Source organism: Catharus ustulatus, chromosome Z, assembly GCF_009819885.2.
Source record: "Catharus ustulatus isolate bCatUst1 chromosome Z, bCatUst1.pri.v2, whole genome shotgun sequence".
Taxonomy (NCBI): domain Eukaryota; kingdom Metazoa; phylum Chordata; class Aves; order Passeriformes; family Turdidae; genus Catharus; species Catharus ustulatus.
In genome coordinates this window covers 50,762,962-50,777,053 of record NC_046262.2, presented here as the reverse complement: position 1 = coordinate 50,777,053, position 14,092 = coordinate 50,762,962, and the positions used below count along the sequence as shown (strand labels likewise).

At 40.8% G+C, this 14,092-nt stretch overlaps 1 protein-coding gene across 7 annotated transcripts in view; it reads left to right on the top strand.

Annotated features, from left to right (window-relative positions):
- Positions 1 to 13,174, top strand: part of SEMA6A (semaphorin 6A) — a 118,968-nt gene extending 105,794 nt beyond the window's left edge. For all 7 annotated transcript variants that reach the window (XM_033084756.1, XM_033084755.1, XM_033084750.1 and 4 more), the window contains one exon: positions 11,562 to 13,174. In XM_033084756.1, the coding sequence (XP_032940647.1) occupies positions 11,562 to 12,751 (1,190 nt within the window). In that variant the 3' untranslated portion in view covers positions 12,752 to 13,174. The remainder of the gene's footprint in view (positions 1 to 11,561) is intronic.
- Positions 13,175 to 14,092: the final 918 nt, after the last annotated feature.

Here is a 14,092-nt window from a genome sequence, read left to right as displayed (position 1 = left end):
TTTTTCTAAATATGACCAGCAACAGGCAATGTCCTGAGGCCAGTAAGATGAATTAATTTTGTGTGCACAGGGCTTTTTCATATCTCAGTGTGCAGTTCACAGTCGTTGAACTAAATTACTAATATCAAATCAGCAGATACTTTCATATACTCAGCATGAAGACCTGGAAAGACAATACAGCTTATCTCTACTTGCTCATGGCAAGACAACTTGATAACATCAGCAGTGCTTCCCTGAAAGGTTTGATCTCACCTACACTGTGTAATATGTCACTGAGTGGAAAGAGATGGTGATAAAAATTGATAGGGTTCCAATGCTAGGAAAATAAATTAGGCTTTAACCTCTTATATGGAAGTTTGTGTATCAGGAGATCAATAAGCACGTCTTGAGAACTAGCATGTAAATGTGAGAAAGCCAGTCATGTTCCTTGTTGCAGGAGCTTCCTTCACGTTGACTGTAAGCTATGTAAGCTCCCTGGTTTTCCTGCAGCACTGGAAGATCCTGGGTTAAAGTAAGAGCACTAGCAGGAGCGGGACAAATGACTACAGTAAATCCAGAAAAGTGAAATTTGACCCAGTAGCAGAACTGATTTCAAGGCTGGGGGAGTTGTTATTTGCAGCAGCACTGCTGTTTGTGAAATGTTTGGTGAAGCAGACAGGTATGTCTGCCTGGGCTGCTGCTGGGCAATCAAGAGGGTGTCTGCATGGGATTTGAATGTATTTTGGAGAGGACACTTGTTTGCCCACACTACTGTGGTTGTATTACTGCTGGACTATTGCTACTATTTTACTTTTATTTATTATCTACTATTTATTACTATGTATTTACCACACTTCACTATTCTATGTTACTTCTGGACTCAGCTTTACTGGAGCTGTTTACTTGCCAGTGTATGTCCTCTGAGATGAAGCTACAAGTTCACCTCATCCAGGGAAGCAGACTGGCCACAGTAATTACTGAGCATGTTAAAAAATGTACACAGGAAACATCAATGCGGTTATGGCAATAAAGTATAAATGTACACACAGTGTCTGCAAGAGGTTTTAAACTAGAATTAGGTTTTTAAAAAAGCAGAGAACTATAAATAAGACAGAAAAATGCATGCAAGAAGGTACCACTGGAGACAGAAAATTAACTAAGTGAGACCATAGCAGCATCTGGGCACAAAGTCCATAAGGGAAACGATGTCTTTTACATCAGGATATGGCTAGAGTAACTATGTTTGCTTTACTGGACTTACTATGGATGTGAATTAATGTAACAGAGGAAAGAAAGGTTCTCATATTTATACTTGAAAGTAGTGAGATATCAAAGAAGAACAAGCAGTAAAATTAGTCTTGGTGACTGTTACAGCCTGTGTTTCAAACTCACAATTGCACAGTCACTTAAGGTATTCAAGGGCAGATGAGGCAATGGTACTGCAATACAAAGGGAAATGGTAAACCTAATACCAGTTTTTGCCTACCTCACCAGCCCTGCAAATCTTTCAGGAAGAAGCAGTCAGCGTCCCTGGCAGGGGCATGTTTTAATTCCTAAGTCCAGGCCTTTTGACTATATGTGCTGTGTTCATGAGTGTGGGAGAAATGAAGAGCTAATCCGCAGTGTTTGCTTTCTGCCATGCAATATACAGTGATGGCATTTTAATGACAGAAGAGGTTTCATCCTTCCTCTGCGTAAAGGCAGAGCTAACAAGAGGCCCAGCCATGTTCCTAGCATGCACCAGCAGCCCAGCTGTGGGCAGAACTGTTCCTAAGACATACAGCCTATGTGCATGAATAAACACTGTTGGCTTGCTCACATAGTTGTTCAACAATTTTGTTATAATTTCCAGGAGCCTCAGGGAATAGGAAATATAGAGTACTGTCTACTATTTGTCTTTGAATGCTTAATAGATGACTTCTTTGTTAGTTCAGCTGTGATGTGTTCAGTTGCACTGTTAGCTCCAAATTAACGTTTACATTTTGTGTCCTTAAAGAAGATCAGAGCTGGTGAAGAAACAATTTTTGCTTTTAGATTACATGTGGTGTTTGAAATTTAACCAAAATTCTACCATAAGTTTCCTTTGAGCTTCAGCCTGCTAAGCAGAGCTGCTTATGTTGACATTCTGCAAACTTCACTTTTCCCTGTTGTGCAGAAAGGCCATAGTTCAAAACAGGCTGTATAAAAGGAGAGGGAAAGCCACAGAATTTCTCAGTGACAGCTTCTTTTTCCTTGACACTATTCATAAAACTTCTTCCAGAAAGGCACTGGGCTGCTCAGAATACATAATGCCCACATTGGGGAAAGAAAAAAAAAAATGAAAAAAAAAAAGAAACACCCAGCACTTGTTCTGTGCCATCAGAGAAGCTCCATGCAGTGAAATGGGAGCTGTGAAGATGAGAGATTCACTTTGCAGGCTACAACAACTTCTCTGGAGCCCTGAAAACATGCATATTCAGCCAAACATATGTAAATCTATATTAACCCAGCTGTGAAAGATCCCCTGAAGTAAGCTAATAAAGAGCAGCTGTATATGTTTAAGCTTATCCCAGGCATACTAGAAAGGTCCCAGAATGTGCGCTGAGCTTTTTTTGCGTCATTAGAGGAAATGCTGCAGACTTTAAAGGAAATTTGTATTTTAAGATGCAAAGCAGCATAAAGTTTGTGTCTGCCGAGACAAGCTACAAAAGAATTAATTTTCCTTGACATTTGGATTTTATACATCTTGTTTTTAACTACTGTGAATGCCTGTTTTATGGTGTTTTCAAAGCGACCTGATATATTCCCCATCATGCAGAGGCATCTAAAATTATCATCACTCACTTGGAAAGGGTGAGAGGTGAAGGAAAGTACTGAAATCAGGAAAGTTCAGAATGATCAGCCACTGCATACCACCTGCCAGTGGGAGAAAGGTTGTCAAATGCTTTCTAGTGCAAGAGCTGGCCCTGAGGTTAGCCTCTAGGACAAACAAAATTGGGCTGGCTTCAGGACTGTAATGACTTTCATTATATTATATATGCAGGAAGTTGTGTCAAACAAACCTTCTCCTATACCTGCAAACTTAATAAACTGTTTCATTTACGGAGCTATAGAAGTAACACAGTTTTAAAAGCTTTAAGAGCTTACTATTCCAGTCTTTTTCAGGTCTTGTCTCCCCTTCACTCCACTGAGGCTGGAAATTGAGCATGAATTTTCTGGTTCAGGTTTTGTGATTTCCATCTATAATCCCTTGTTTCAAAATTCACAAGTGTGAATTCACAAGGCCCATGGAGTGAGTTTTGTATGGCCACTCTAGCATGCAGAGAAATTGGATTGCAGGCTCATGATCAAACTAAAACCAGATGATTGAAATCCATTCTTACAATGTTGCTTCAAGAGTCACAAATTATATCACATAGACATGTTGATCTCCCCTCCTTTTGTAAGTTACAACTATCTTTTTCATATAGAGAGTCATGTTGGCAGTCATTGATGGAAAGTGGAGATAAATGATATGATGATGAACCAGCTGAAAACAGAACTTAAACCACTGCTAAAGATCAGTTGATAAACCTGTCCTGGAGGGGTTGTTTCTGAAATAGGTCTGACAAGGGGCCAGAAAACCCTAACTATACCCTAAGACCACTATAGCTGATCAGATTGCTTAGGTAATTTTCAAGGCTGCAGGTTACTTCAGTCACATTATTTATTGATTTTGTTTTCATAGTTCTGAAGTATGATTTCTTCTCATATCACCAATGATCCCCTGGCTTCTTGTAACTGAGGGTTTTTTCTTTAACAAATTCATTCTCTTTCCAGGTTCATGCACCTCAGACTACTAGCTCAGGTAACAGGTTTTAAGAGCCCTAAGGTGGGGTATGAGAGAAGATGGATTGGTTTTCTCAACACAGTCATGCAAAACTTAAAGAGTTGCAGATCTTTATGACTCAACTATACCGGTTTACTGAGAGGGAAGGCAGGGGAAATAATTTTCCAGCAGCTTTAACTGTGAATGTTTGGGCTGGGTTTTTTTCTAGCTGGTGACACCAGGAGTCCAGAAAAATGGGTACTGGGTAGTATTGCACTGAGTCAGCACAGTGGGTCCTGGCAGCTGGAACAAAGATGAAAAAAAAAGCTTTCTTACTGTTTTCAACAAAGCCATTCCATTAAACTGACAAACACCAAGTCATTGAGATAATAAGGTGGTTGGTTTATATCAAATCTTTAAATCATTCCTTCAGAAAAACATGAGATAAGATCTCAGAAGTGCATAGACCTTGGTCATTCCTCTGTTTTTCTGTCACTGAAATTTCATAGTTCAGTTTAAATTTGTCTGGGGATTCTTTTTGTTTGGTTGGTTTCTAGAGTTTTTTAAAAATTATTATTGCTAGTTTTAAAAGGGGGAAGAAAGCTTGTTAATACCTGCAGGGATTTTCCAGTCTGAAATAGTCTTTTAGCAGCATGAGACTACCTGTAAACACATTTCTAACACCTGGAGACACGTCTTGAAAACCTATTCAGTGGTATTTTTAAAAGAGATTCTGAAGCCATAAAAACCTCCATTCATAATGAGTTTTTTTACCAGTGTTTCTGGCAAGCCTAAGGTGAAGGAGATGTACATCCTGCAGAGAAGCTTGAGCTGAAGAATGAAATTACCTGCTGAATTTTCCCTTTAAATAACAATAGTAAAGAAACCATTGTGCTTTTCTAGAACAATGATGTGTGCAGTATAAAGTCTCAAGTGATTTTGTAGCTGTTGGAGATGGACTGGCCTTATTCCCATTTATCTGGAGAGGTGACATTTAACACAGCAATGACACTCATGCCTTAACTGCTCTTAATGTGTGGTCTGCACACAAATATTCCTGGTCGTTATTCCCTCATTTCCCTTCCAAAACATCATTCTTCATTTCCCACTTCAGTGTTTCAAGTTTCACATGTGTCACCATTTTGGGTTATTACTTTACCAACTGATGCAGGCAGCTTTGGAAAGACAGACAACGTGGATCTGATCCCTGTGGATCTGATCACAGAGCTATCCTGGTGCATATGGCATGTGGTCTTCTCATTGCCCAGGGCACACCGCTGCCAGCCATAAATCATTTCTGTGTCTCCACACTGCAGCAAACTGCAGTGCTCAGGCTGAAGTGTGCTGTTTTTCAGGACAGGTAGCTGTTATTTCACACATGGGAGCTTGTAGTGGCAGACCAGGTATCACTGTCTGTCCTGTGAGTTATCCTTACCAGCGTCAGCCTGCTTGTGGAAGAGGGCAGCACCCAAACTCTTGTATCACCACAAACAGCTTCCCATCAAGCTATTCAAACTGGGGAGTAATTTGCTGTTTGCTTTCATTCATCAACCAGTTGTGAGGGTTATAAGCTGAAATTCCAGTTTGTACTCACTGCAAAGCATACACCAGAACTTAGACTGAAAGGAATATGACTGTGGGGCTTTTCTTGCCAATGTCTTGCCATTCGTGTCACACAGGGATCACTGGTGAGACGAGGAAATTTAGGATTCACCATGAGATATTTCTTTTTATGCTGTACAAGCTAAAAGGACACAGAGCTTTTGCTGGGCCTCTGTAGTCGAGGTCTCCTTTTTGCAGATGCCTGTTAATTGCTATTCTCCTGAGACAGACACCTTGCTTCAGATCCCTTTCCAGGGAGACCTTTGATCAGCACTTTTCAGCTGCAGCTTTTTAGCAGGTTTTAGCTCGCTCTCATTTACTTCTGAGAAGATAAGTCAAAGGCTTTAGAGAAGTCAAAGGCTATCATACTTACTCCTTCCCCACAAAAAGTAAGCCATTTATCCTACCAAACAAGGAAGTTTTTCTGGTTTAATGTAATTTACTGTTGGAAAATTTGCTTTGTTTTTTTTGGTTTTTTTCTTTTTTCCTTTTTAATTACTTTATTCTTTGGGTGCTTGTACATTTGATTGTTTTATTACTTGTTCTAGTGTCACCTCCATTTCAAAGATTGCACTGGCAGGTCTGTGTTTTGTTGGGTCCTCCCTTCGGCAATTCTCAAAGGCATGTAATATACTTTGTCCTTTTCCAGAGCTCTTTATGCTTGTACTTCCTCCAGTGTTGTCCAAGATACCATACAATGTCTAAAAATTTCTTTGGCTAGCTCCTTAAGCAGTTGGGGACAAATTCTCTAAGACAATTTAAAAATGTGTATTATCTAAGTAAGTTTATCCCTTTTCATGATGAACACTTACTCCCTAATTTTGTTACATTGCTGATTACAGATCACAGTGGGGATTTTTGTTGAAAATAGCAGCAGGAAAAGGAGTAAACAGTTCAGTCTCCATGTCTTCCCTTATCTATTCTATTTTGATGAAGTTTTTTTGTGTTGATATTCATTATTCTTATTCAGTTATGCTCATGCTATATATTCCTTAGAATTATGAATTCAATCCCTTTGTGATTATTTCATTTTAATTACATTTCTGCCCTTGGAATTTCTTTCCTATTAGAATTAAAAGGAGCAGAGCATCTCCAGAATAGCTTCATCAGCATTTTCACACAGTAATCTTTTCAGCACTCTGCACATCTTGCCTTTTAACTTTTTTTTTGCATATATACTGTCCAAACACCTGAATACTTTTGTTAATTGGTGAAAAGAAGGAGCTTCACTTTCCTGCTTATGATAATCTGGCATACAGGAGATCTATATCTTTGCATAACCTCTGGTCTTTTCTGTAGCCAGAGACAGAAAAAAGACATTCTTTTTACCCAGAGACATTCCACAAGTCTCCTTTTTCCATCTTCCATAACCTTTAACAATAGTATGTGTATTATTGACATAAAATGTAATATCTCCTTGCTCATTCCCCAGCTGCCTTTAGCTAGATCAGTGCTCTACTCATGGGATTTATACATGTGCTAGCTCATTTTAGAGTTGAGTCACTTTGAAGGTCTGGAAACATTTTTCTAAATGTCTTCTTAACCAACCAGCCAGCCCAAACTGTGTGCCTTACCTAGAAGTTCTGCTGGAAGAAGGAATTAATTATGCATAGCAAAATAACACAATACCATATCAGGTCTTCTCTCTCATTAGATGAGTAAGAAGAGGTGATTTTGCATGTTCTAGACTGTTACAGTGCAGGATATACTGACTGGGAAAGTGAATGGCGATGTTAGGAGATGCAGACAAAAGGACATGGGATGAAATTACAGAAAGTTAATGGAGGCAGAAGGATCAGGTTTTCTGTGAGAGTCAGAATAGCCATGGAAAAGGGAAAATATCAGGTGGCTAGACCGGCTCTTTTAGCAGCCAGAAATAATGTTGCATCACATGTAGGAAGACCCTGAACTTGTAAGCCCAGCTGTGATTTGTAAGGGAGAGAGCTTGACTTAAGAGTCCAGGTAGATCAGTAAATGTCAGCATGATTGTGGCATTAGTGACACAACAGCTAAGATCTGATCCTTGAAGATGCAAATATTTGATGTCATCTATTTCTTGGTTTACTTTTGTTTTAACCACCACACATCTGTGGAGTACAATGTTAATGCAGATAATTCTGTCAAAATTGTCCCTTTCAAAAGAATAGTTTTTTGTTATCCAAGGTGATAAGTCTCAATGCACTAGAGAAAATAGTATTTTAAAATACATTTTAAAAATATTTAATATAGAGTAAAAAATTTATTCTTAAATAAGATAGATATAATATGGGGATACTTGTATCAGTCATATTTTACTGGTTCTGTGCAACCAACAAAGCCAGTTTTCCAGTACATGATGTCTTAAAAGTATGTCAAAAAATAAATAGCTGTAAGATTTTTGAATTGCAGGTATTTCCTCAAAGCTGAGAGTCAGAATACTTGTCTTTCAAAAATGAAGACCCTATGTTTTTCTGATGATTTTCTCCATTCATTTTAATTCCTTGAACATTGAGTGCAAATGAAGGGTGCTGGACTTGCCATGTGGACTGCGTTGTTCTTTAAGAATTGCAGGATAAATAAAAGCACACAGAATGGAGTCTGTAAGGTGCCGTGAACAGTTTGTCTCAAACTTCACATGGTTGGGATCACATACTTCCTTACTCATCCCACCCTGTACAGGCGGTCACTGCTGATGTTAAGGTTTGACATGTTGATAAACAACAACTGCAATTATCAGCCTATATCATGTTAAATTCCAGATCACCCCCACCCACCCTGTGGTCATGACAGTAGGATGCTGGGCATTTCTCCTACTTTTTTATTACTTAGCTTTATCTATTCTGTGGGCATTGATGCAGAGTCAAATCTTGCCTATTTTATTTTATTTACATTTGAGTTAGTGGGATTGTTTGTATGACTAATGACATATGGAAGTGATCCCTGATAAAAAATAAACTATATCACTAAACTGACTTTGTTTCCAGAAAAGATCGGCCTGCCTAGAGCAAAGCCACTTATGTTAAATATCCTTTACTGTAGGAAACATAATAAACATCAGGAAGGTCTGAGTTAAAAAGGAAATAGCTGGAATCAGGAGGTTGTAAGACAGCCATAAATTTCTGCATATAAAACACCTGCACTGTGCACAACATCATTTCAGCTACCCTTTTCATGAGCACAAAGGGTCATGCAGTCTGGACTGTGTAGTAGTTTTGTAATGTGAGTACTAATGTTTTGATATCTACTGGTTACCTGAAGATGAAGATTTTACCTTGCTTTTTTTTATACAGTGATGCAAGTTTGTGCTTAAGGCTGTCTGTGGCAGAGTAGGATTTAGCCTTAATCAGAAGACTGAGAGTGCAGAGCTTGAAGTTCCCCTCAGCCAGTAATAAGTTTCAGGCATGGACATGAGTTTTAGGTATTCTCCTTGAGAGAGGTAACAGCACTTTCTCCTCCACTCCCAACCATGAGGAAGTTTTAGATAGCAATGAGGTCTCCTCTAACCTGAAGAAACCAAGTATTTTAATCCACTCCTGATCACTGATGCCCTGTACTCCTTTCACCATTTTTGTTGGACACATTCCAATATTTTTATATGGTTTTATATGGTTGGCTGTTTTTTCCACCAGGGCACATGGTTGAATCATATTGAGCTTACCATCAACCAAAAATGCCATTTCCCTTCCCACAGGGCTGCCCTCCAGCCTCTTGTTCCCAGTCTATTCATAAAAGAATATTAGATTGATAGCATCACAGAACAATTTAGGTTGGAAAAGACCACTGAGATGACCAAGTTCAACCTTTAACCTGGCACCACCATGATCTCTTCTAAACCATGTCCACAGGTGGGACATTAACGTGCTTTTTGAATACTTTCAGGGATGGTAATTCTACCACTTCCATAGACAGCTTGTTTCAATGACAGACCATCCTTTCAGTGAAAAATATTAAGTAAGATATGGCTTTCCTGTCATGAACCCATGCTGGCTCTGACTGTAGGTACTTACACCATTAGGTAGACACTGAGTAGGGATTTTGAGGTTTTTTCCATGCAAAACACATTGGATAAGTGCTCAGAGGGACATGCCTGAGAAGTTTGTGCACAGAAATCCATTAAATTAGACCTTTGGAGGTGAAGCTTTTCTTAACTTCATGACCATTCTTCCCATTTATTTAAGACTCTGTGTCTGGTTCTCTGGTTAATCACTGCAAACCGTTTTACAAGTGTAAATAAATTTGGCCACAAAATTCTGCAAGGTCTAGCATGTAAATATCAGCAGGTGAAGGATCACAGGAGACCAATACCTTTGCAGTGAAATATAGTTCCTGCTGACTGGGCTGTAACCACTGGACTGTGCTTCTACATACAGCAGTTTTGTACATGGATTTAAATTACAGAACTAGGTTTTACTGCTGCTTGATAAGTGCTGATGACAAAGAGTAGAAGAATCTGCCTCTGAAGAAGCTTCTGGACTTTAAAATAGGTTTCTCTTAGAAACACTTAATTTGAAGATTGTTTCTAATTATGTATTGTTTTCTGAGTTTTACTTTCCTGCCCTTACATGTCACTATTAGGATATTTATATGAATCCCGGATCTTATTTTCTTAAGTGATCATCTGCTCTTGCTATCTGTTCTCCCTGTGAAATCATAATCCTTTGTATTGTCACAACACAATAATTTCTGTGGCATCCAGCTGTGATGTTACATGGAGGTGCTTATGATTTCAAGAACTGTTTCGCTTTTAAAGTTCTTCTCTTGTATGCAAATATCCCTTGTCCACCTAAATGCTGCAATTAACTTGGGACAGAAAAATGGGAACAGTACTAGATCTCACCAGAATATTTTTCAAAGGTTTCTGTGAGAAAGGGGCTACTTTTAAAAATTCTTTTAACATAGTTTGCTGAGGAGCATTTTGGTTCTAATTCTGGATTGTAATTACTTTCTGTGCCAAAACCATGAAAATACCTTATTTTAGAAGTTGATTAACAACATGAAAGTTTTGTATCTTCATAAAGTCTCAGGAGAGCCTTGGAGTTGTATTTTCTGCCTTGCTGTCTCTCCTGTAATAAGGACAACTATTACATTTCCTTTGAGCATGTGGAGCTTTTAATCCCATGGCACTCAGGCCCTCTCTGGAAGAAGAGATGGGAGAGCTGTTCCTTCAGTTCCTTGTCAAACTGTGGCTGCTCTTTGTAAACAGTAAGACCAAAACCAGAAATGGGGGGAAAAAACCCAAATCACAGGCTTTTGGCTTGTATTTCATTAGCGCTGCTGGCTTGGTGGCCCCATCAGGACAACAACTTTATTTGGAAACTCAGGGTATTCATTAATGCTGCATGAGGGACTTCATATGGAGTTTGTGCGCTCTGCCAAAGGTGCCTTCCCAGACAGAGGGTGCTTGGATGGCCAAGTTGGATTTGATAGTGACCTCTGACCACAGGAGAGGCACTAGGTCAGGTCTTTTAGAACAGAGAGCATAGGCTCCAATACAGAGGTCAACCTATTTATGAGTTCAGAAAAGAGAGAGCTTTTAAAATTAAAATAGCAAGGACAGTCATCTAGCAGGCTCAATAAATTTCAACACTGTGCTCCATGTTTCATAGTTACTCAAGCATCCTTCAGAAGCTCAGGCATGTGACACTGTCTTATAAAACACGACAAAGGTAACAGAATGAAGAGCAGAGAAAGAAGCAATAAACAATATGGGATAGCTTTTCTGGTATTCACCAAGATTCTGTCTCCGCTCCTTTTAAAGGCTTTTGATGTGAATGACTTACTATCTTAGAAATAAGATGGTATTAGCCTAGGAGAGATCAGAAGGAGGAAGGTGAGGGATGAGCAGTATGTCAGAGGAGGAGAGCTAATAGATCTAGTGAAGTCTAGTGAATAGATCTAGTGTGAATTGCCCAGGGCCAGGATTTCAAAACAACTGTATTTGTCCTGCAAGTAAATTCCCTTTCCCCTCCTGAACTTTGTAGTCTTCAGCTACAGATCTGAAAGCTGTACTGAAAACTGAAGGCTGCACATGGATGATGTAGCTGGCAGGTAGTATATGTCTCCAAATTTGAGCACAAAGTCACCCTGCAAAACACAAAGCAACTTCCCAGGGGCATGCCTTTGAATAAAGTAGCTAATGATAAGTAGCCTCCCCCACCTCCCCACTCCTCCTTTGTCCTTAGTTTGTTTAACCTCTCTGTGCTGTCTATTGCAGGAGTGATTCGTGAGAGTTACCTGAAAGGTCATGATCAGCTGGTGCCAGTCACCCTGTTGGCCATTGCTGTTATTCTTGCTTTTGTCATGGGGGCTGTCTTTTCGGGAATCATAGTATACTGCATCTGCGACCACCGCCGCAGAGACATGGCTGCCGTGCAGAGGAAGGAGAAGGAGCTCACCCACTCCCGCCGTGGCTCCATGAGTAGTGTTTCCAAGCTCAGTGGCCTCTTTGGGGATGCTCAGTCCAAGGAGCCGAAGCCTGAAGCTATCCTCACGCCTCTGATGCACAATGGCAAGCTGGCTACCCCAGGCAGCACGGCCAAGATGCTAATCAAAGCTGACCAGCACCATCTGGACCTGGCTGCCCTGCCAACCCCTGAGTCCACCCCAACGCTGCAGCAGAAGAGAAAGCCCAGCCGAGGCAGTAGGGAATGGGAGAGAAACCAGAACCTCATCAATGCCTGCACAAAAGATATCCCCTCGATGGCCTCACCGGTGATCCCAACTGACCTGCCGCTCAGGGCTTCTCCCAGCCACATCCCCAGTGTTGTGGTCCTGCCCATAGCCCAGCAAGGCTACCAGCATGAGTATGTCGACCAGCCAAAAATGAGCGACGGGGCTCAGATGTCTGTGGAGGACCAGAATGCCACCCTTGAGTACAAAACTATTAAGGATCACCTCAGTGGCAAAAGCCCCAGCCACGGAGTTAACCTGGTGGAAAATCTCGACGGAATGCCGCCGAAGGTGCCGCAGCGGGAGGCGTCCCTGGGGCCCCCGGGCGCCGCACTGTCACAGGGCGGGCCGAGCAAGCGGCTGGAGATGCACTCCTCTGCTTACAGCGTGGACTACAAGAGAAGCTACCCCACAAACTCGCTCACAAGAAGTCACCAGGCATCAACCCTCAAAAGAAACAACACCAACTCCTCCAACTCATCCCACCTGTCCCGCAACCAGAGCTTCGGCCGGGGTGACAACCCGCCGCCCGCCCCGCAGCGGGTGGACTCCATACAGGTCCATGCTGCTCAGGCACAGGCTGTGACTGTATCCCGGCAGCCAAGTCTCACTGCCTACAACTCGCTCACCAGGTCAGGCTTGAAACGCACGCCGTCGCTAAAGCCAGACGTACCTCCCAAACCTTCTTTTGCTCCGCTTTCCACATCCATGAAGCCCAATGATGCATGTACATAATGGGAGGGGCAGGGGGAGCAGAGGAGGATGGCAATTAAGCACAAATTGCCCTTGAAAGCCAGTGTTCTGCAGCTGTTACTACCCTCTCCTCTGAGAAGATGGTTGTTGCAAGCTGAAGATGTGTTGGATTTCTGCTCTCTGGGAAAAGTGGAATATTTTTTTAAACCCGAGCCATATGACCCATGGTTGAAGGTTTTCAATTGCAGGATTCACCCCCGCAACCTGCCAGTTCTTTGCTCAAAAGACTAACCCTCCATCAAAATCATTGAGCCAAAAGCACACAGGTGGAAATGACTGTGACATTTCACCCCCTGCCCCTAACTGCACAGTGCATTCCTGAACTGGGGAAGAGTGCTCTGAAAAACAAAACAAATGTAAAAAACACACAAATTTAAAAAAAAAAAAAAAAAAAAAAAATAAAAAAAAAAAAAATAATAAAAAAAAAAAAAAAAAAAGTCAATTGACAAAGCTAACTCTGACTTAACAATGGCAGAAGTTTACCACTAGCAGGTACTGTGAAATTATGCCCTTCAGTGTTACAGCCATTTGGTCATAGCAGTTAAATGTCGGCTTGGGCAGACTGTGTCATAGATTTCTGCTACCCTTCTCTTTTAATGAATAACATGTGAACTGTTAACACAAGTAACTCCTCTTATTTATTGTTCAACTTTTGTTTTTCCTAAGGAACTGACGTGCATTATCATCCCATGAGCAGCTTTTCAGAGAAGTACCTTGAAAGTTATACCTATTTAACATGAAGCCCATTAACTGGAGTAATTAGAACTCTTTTATTTTTCCAAGAAATTCGCTGAGTTAGATAAGTTGGAGCTGGATTTCTGAACTTTGTGCCTGGACTGCCTGGTTAGCTGAAAAAAAAAGGGGATATCTATTTAAGTCTCTCAGCTAATTAGCTGGCTGGGCCTCTGACCTAAGACAGCAACAAATACCACAAGTTCATAACTTCTAAAGCAGCTGCAAGAGAAACTTAGAAGCTGCACATCTGTGCACCATTGCTATCAACATGGCTTTGTCAGTAGCTAATACTTTCTGTGAAGGCACCAGCTTGTGATGTGCCATCTCATTTCACCTTGCATGTGAGACGGCAAACAAAATCCTCAAACAGTGTGAACTAGCTAATATGCCGGCTGTTACCATGCATAAATTATGGTCTTATCACACGGGTTTTTCGTGGGAATATATCTGTGAATAGCCTGTTTTCTTCCACATGTAAATTTGTGCCTTACACCCTCAGTTGTGTATATTTGTGAGCTGTAGTATGTAAAAACCTTTTTCTTTTTCCCCTTTGAGTAATGCAAATATATTTATTGATCCTTCCTCCTC